The sequence below is a fragment of the Lepisma saccharinum genome, chromosome 24 (assembly GCF_977018435.1).
Source record: "Lepisma saccharinum chromosome 24, izLepSacc3.1, whole genome shotgun sequence".
Lineage (NCBI taxonomy): Eukaryota > Metazoa > Arthropoda > Insecta > Zygentoma > Lepismatidae > Lepisma > Lepisma saccharinum.
This window is the reverse complement of record NC_139252.1, coordinates 8115128-8121490: the sequence shown is the minus strand read 5'-3', so window position 1 is coordinate 8121490 and position 6363 is coordinate 8115128. Positions and strand designations below refer to the sequence as shown.

Below are 6363 nucleotides of genomic sequence, written 5' to 3'. Positions count from 1 at the left end.
GAAGAGGTGAGGGACGAAATTGTCTATCAGCCTGATGTTGGCTCCTGCGGGGTAAGCTGCATTTTCGTCCCTGGTGACAATTTCGTATCTGATGTAGAGGTCAGCGCGATGAGGATGCACAAACCCGTCACCAACGTCCACATCAAATTCGATGTCCTTGTTCGGTTCGTTGAGGTTGCCAAACGTCCTTCTGTTGGGAGGGAAGGACTGCAGTTCGTAACTTTCTACGTGATCCATCGTAACCGTCTATTTTATTTACAAGATAGCCAGTACGGCCGTGCTCGTGGCTCCGGCGAAATCCACCAATTCACCTTTCTCGTTCGTTATAGTCAGTTCTAGTTCACTGAACTTGTCGTGCTGGATGGGAAAAAGATCGGTTTGGCTGGTTCGTAAAGAATCGGCTCCAGGAATTCCGAATTGGGCTTGAACGTTGCAATTATACCGGTTTCCTTGTGTGTTTGGTCCCGATTTGCGTCCGTCGATACAACCATGCCCTGAGCCAGGTTGCAATGTACGTTCAAAGTTTCTATGGACAGGAATTTGGGAATAGAGGACCCGACGTGCTTGATCCCCGGCGCCAACCTGCTGTCGTTAGGGAAACCCAAGAGCTCCCCGATGGATCCGAGGTTTATTTCTTCTGTGGCGGACGTAATCTCCACGCGATGAGTGACCGAACTCTCGGACAGGATGACGTTCGAAGGCAATTGGGCTTGTAGCGTAGTCAGGTTATATTGTCCAGGCGAAACGGTGAACTTCTTGCTTCCTACGTGGAGGGTGTTGTTGTATTCGGTGACGTTGCGAATCAAGTACATGCTGTAGAAAGCCACGAGCCCCAACGACTCTTGTTGCAGACTGATTACATCGTAATGCAGTTTCAGTTTGAGGATTGAAGTCTCGCTGGACAAATGCAGGACTAGCATTTTTCTTTTATCGCTATTGTTTTATCAAATCCGTTGCTCTCTGAAACATTTCCAACGACGTCGAGTCCCCGCTGCCGGTTAGTTGCGAAAGAATGACCAGCATTACGACGCAGAGATGACCGCAGACCACTTCGTCGAAGCCCTGGATCCTTTCGTCGTTGTAAAATATTTCGGACGTCGATTTCAGGTAGTTCGCAAGCGCGAGAAGCGGAACGCCACCGAAAGAATCAAAAACGAAAGCGCTTCCGTCCTCGGCAATCCAATAACATACCCAGTGGGTTCCCGGGTTGAGAGAATTATCCAAGTTAACTACTCCGCTTTCGCCGCCACTTCGGGGTCCATTAGCAGGCAATGTATCGGACATGAACACACCTCTGAAGTTTAAAACGTTGAACAATTCAGGTAGAGACTCAATATCTTCGTTTGAAAGGGGCACTTTTTTTTAAGGTTGAATTTCTTCAACGCTGCTGCGGTGGTTTGTTTCTTTGTTCTTCTTCTCTTCAATCCGGTACCAGTAGCGTTCATCTTGCTTTCCACGGCGAGGTTATGTCTTTTTTGCTCTTCGAGCTCTTTTGTGTTTTTCTTGGCATCGATCACGGTTTTCGCGATCGCGGCACTGCCACCTGCGAGACTTCCCACTACTCCGAGAGCAGCGAGGATCGCGGGAATGCTGAAAATGAAACCTCCCTGCTTTCTTGACCTAGACTTTTGCAACTTGCTTAGCTGTGGCCTGCTGAGAAGGAGCTTCATCCCGTGTCCCTTCTTTAAACATTTGTTTTTCTTCTCGCGTTGCTTCTTCGTGAGTATAGAATCGATGCCCGAAACCTTTTTGAGTTCCGAGTAAGGGATTTGATAAGCCACTCCTTTCGGACGCATTGCGAAGAACTCTGTTTATTTACTTACTGCTATCCGTGAACTGTATTCTGCTTCAGCTGCTGCATTCTTTTCTCTCTGTGCCAACCCCAAGACCAACATTGGGATAGTGTAGGAAAGAACAATAACTGGAGTGAAAAGGTTTTGGTGATATGAGACTGCTGTTTATTTCAGCAAAAAAAATAGATGGATGCCGGAAATGAAGTAAATAAAAAAGTATTTTGTGTGTATGCGTACAATTTAATACAGAAGCGTGTGTGTGCGTGCGAAGTGGATTCGTTACAGGATTAGCCAAATTACAGATATTGCATGATTTGGACTTCTCTCCGATTGGTGAATAGCCCCATGGAACGGTGTGAATACCGCAGTTCAAAACTTTTCTCTTGTCGTCCTCTGCATCCAACGCCACTTTGTTCAGTTTCACGGTCTTCACATCATGGTCTATGCTTTGGAACCTCCTCTCTTCCCGCAGGATGGGGAGTTTCTTCTTCAGGCATTCGATGTAATCCTCGACGTTTAATTTCCCCTGAACAGTGCTTTTCCCAACTCCCTTGGACTTCTTGATGGTGGCGACGGTCGTTCTGAGACAATACGATTTAGCCATGAGTCCCACGAACTCTCTAATGATCTCACCGTTCATTTCGTCCTTCATCAATCCGGGAACTTTCTTGTTTCTTGGCAAAATGTTGTAGGGGTTCGGTTGTGGATAGCCCGAAGTGTCGAAATGTTCCTTCAATTCGGTTGTCATGCCCCTGTACCGATCTTCCTTCATCACATAAACGAAACTGTCCGTATCCATGTAAGCAATCTGGATTTGATTTTTGTATCGTGGCTTCATGATGTTGTAGTGGAACTCGAACATTTGCAGTTTCGACAGTTCGAGAATTGCAGCCCCCACGTACGTCGGTTTGTTGATCGTAATGCAGGATTTGTCAAGATGAAGCAACGTCAGGTTCTCGTTGAAAATTTTCCTGCTCTTGAAGCGTGGGTTGGCAACCCACTTCATGCATTTTTTACATTCTCCATTGTTTTTCCGCAGATGGCGTTGTTCATCAGTTTATACATATCCTTATCCAGGTCAGATGTCGCCACCTGCCGCTTCTTGGTGTTTGCCCTGTGTGAATTTCAAAACTCTGTGCACTTTAGTTAAAACAAGACCCTGCTGGAGATAGAATTTCAGCAGTTTGCAGTGCACTACGTAATGATCCTTCCTCTCCAACGTCAGAAGCAGTTTTGGTTGATTGGAGCGAGGAGGACATTTTAGCTCAGGCGCCAGAGGAAAATCCGAATGGAGCTGGTGCAATTCTGAAGGATACTCTAAGTCAAAATTATCCTCTTGAAGCAGATGTTTCAGTCCTTCTTCGGTGATGTCCGACCACTCGAAATTAGACTGTGGCAGCTTCTGCGTCATCGCATAACCATACAGGTTGTTGGCGTCCAAGTATATTATGTAGCTGGACTCCTGATTGGGATCGTACTCGGCTCCCATGTACTTATTGTTTGCTTTCGCATGTCTTAAACAACATTGCACGATGCCGCCCCTGATACATTTCTCGATGAAAAGCTGCATGTCGCATTGATCTTCCGCGAAAAGTTGCAATCGAATGCTACTGGAATACAACATGGCATTCCAGGTGAATCCCGGAAGACTCACGAAGTGCGCAGGGTTGACTTTGTAATCACGAATAGCGGTTTGACGAAACGCTTGGAGCACGTCGAATAGGAGAAGCACGTCCAGCTTCAAGTGTCGATCGTGGAAATCACCCAGCGAGCAGCATCGAAACTCGTTCCACATACGTTTGGCTTGCGTGTAGTTTTCGTCGGAACACACGGAGTCCTTCAAGGTTGAATTAAAAGCGTCTTTCGACGGAAGATCCGTCTCGTCGAACTTTTCGGGCCCGTCGACGTACTCATATGGGTACACTCCTTTCCTTCGAATAGCGTCCAAGGACACATCTGGGAAATGATCTCTGGTAACTTCCGGCACGTCCAACATGGCGACGCATTTTTCGAGACTAGCCTGGAGAAAGCGGTAAGAATCGATGAATTTAAGTTCAATTCTTCTGTATTTTGGCTTCTTGCCAGCAGCGCACAACGTGCACTCATCGTCGCAGGGGATCATTTTGCTCATCTTACCATGATAGCCAGGTGGAATATTCACCCACTTGCTGATAGTAATGTATTTCTCATCGGTCTCGGCAATCACACGGATGGATTTTTTGTCATAGCCCAGCTCTTTGATGAAATGGTGAAGATCATAATTGCTGAGCCCGTGGAAAAATACCGGTACAAACTTGGCAGTTTGAAGCTTCAAATTGCATCTATGGCATAACGGACGGATGTACTGACCCGTTACGTGATTGTGGTGTGCCACTTTTATCACACAATCATCAAATTTGGACCCGCAATTTGGACAATGTGTTGCACAAACAAACCTCAATTCTTCGTCTTCGGTAAGATCATTCATGGGTTTAGTCCTGAACAAAACATCACCCCATTCCTTCACTTCCTTGACTAGGAATTCCAGGAAGCGTTTTCCAGCCTCGGGTCCTCGGTAAAGAATCGGTTCCTTGTTATCTTCGTCCGCTCCTGCCATCCAGTGCACGTAGTATGCGAAACTGCAAGGTATGTGCTCGAGGTAGGCAGTAGTTGATGATTTCGCCGGATCGGGGTCGCAGATCACCATGGGCTTTAAGAATGCCTCGAAGTCCGCAACGATGACAACGGGGACCTCCAGCTGGGACTTGTACGTTCTGAAGAAATCAGAACCACCAGGGAACACGCACCTGGATGGTTGATGCTGCAGGCATTCTCTGAGGTGATCCTGCAGTCTCTCCTTGGCGGTTCTTGAACCTAGGTTGCTGAAAAATGCCATACATCGATAACAGATTTCGATGTGATGTTCATGTTTTGTTATCTCGCTTCCGACCAGCTTCGAAAGATCACGGATGAGGCAATAATGATGTTGTTTCATATTTTTTATTAACAGCATGTGCACTACATTCACCTCATCACCTACAATTTTGCTGATCCGAAGCGTAAAAATATCTACTTTTTTGTTGCTGATTGTATATCCATACACATTTACACCGATTGAAATCTCGTTCTTTTGTTGATAGGCTTTTTCGAATTTTTCGATTTTTGCCAGCTGCACAGGAAATGTAACGTCTTCGAAATATTCATCGAATTCATTCTTGTACTGGCTGTAACTTCCAACGCACGTAGAGTTTTTTGTTTTATGATGCAAATGGGCCAGGAGGCACCATTTGAAACACTGGTTGTAGTTGTTTTTAATGTTAAGAACAGCTTTCTTGTTTTCGATCACCTGCGGGAGCTTCACGTAAGTCGATCCTGAAAGAGGCTTGTATTTGCTTATGTTGATGTTGATGATGTGTGTAGTATTGCAATCACTCCAACCCGATCCTTTACCTTGAAACTCTTCCTGCTTCCGGACGATCTCATTCATTAACTTGTCGTAAATTTCGCTTATCACCTCCCTATCACTTTCCAGCATAAGTTGTTGCTTTGTTCTACTGGAGAACACGTGAGTTTGTTCCGACGAATGCTTCTGGAACAACGAATCCAAAACCATGTTAAATTTGAAGGGGCCCTTGTTGAGAGTGGAAACCAAAATCTTAACCACTTCTGCTTTCTTCTCCTCCAGGAAAATTTCGGCACTGCAGGGCAAACCCCTATTCTCGCTGCTGAGGCTGTAATTTGCCAACATATTCCTGAAGGCCGTTCTCTTTGGCTTAATACATTCTGGGTCGCGTGCTTCAGCCGATTCTATGATCTTCGTTCTCTTTCCATGGCTCAACTGGTTTGAAGACTGCTTTCGCTTTACCCCACTCTTCTGATTGACGATCAAATTTTTTGTTGTTATGACTTTCCTGGATGTTGGGGAAGCTTTGGTGATGCCGGTGAGTTCTTTCGACGAACCAGGCCGTTGAATACATCTTTGTTTATGCCGACTTAGATGGGACTTGGTTTGTGGGATATTACAGAAGGGGCAGTGAACTTGGGGTTCTTTCGGAACTGCAGTGGATGTGTCTTGTGACTGCGACATTTTTCTGCAACAGAGAAAGCCAACTTTCAGGGATATGCATTAGGCTATTATATACATATTGGGCCATTGTTTTGATTCGAATCTGTAAGTAAACAGTAAGACGCGTCAAGATGCCGAACAATATCTTCGGCCACTCCAGAGGCGGCACGGATACCGAGCCACCCGACAACACTGAAATTCTGAAACTCGACCAACGAGTAAAGAAACTTCGCAGCGACCTGCTGACTCTCCAGAACACTCTGTCGTCGAGCCTACAAGATGAGATCACAATTCTGCAGAAAACATTAGTGGATCCGATCCTGAAGATCGAAGCGGAATTCAAATCACTGTTCGCCAAGTATGCTGATTTAGCATCCTTGGAAAGTTTGAGCAGCATTCAGGAAACAGTGAAAAACCTGCGAGAGGAATTATCTAACCTACAAAAATCCAGAGACATTATTCAACTAAAAACTAAGTTTGAGGAACAGGAAACAAACATCCAAGCTAGCTTGAGCGAACTTCAAA

At 45.6% G+C, this 6363-nt stretch overlaps 1 protein-coding gene across 1 annotated transcript; it reads right to left on the bottom strand.

Moving 5' to 3' along the window:
• Nucleotides 1-2871: 2871 nt before the first annotated feature.
• LOC145978418 (uncharacterized) lies at nt 2872-5859 on the bottom strand. The gene has a single exon (XM_083111045.1). It carries the CDS (start codon nt 5857-5859, stop codon nt 2872-2874), a length of 2988 nt encoding a protein of 995 aa, XP_082967171.1.
• Nucleotides 5860-6363: the final 504 nt, after the last annotated feature.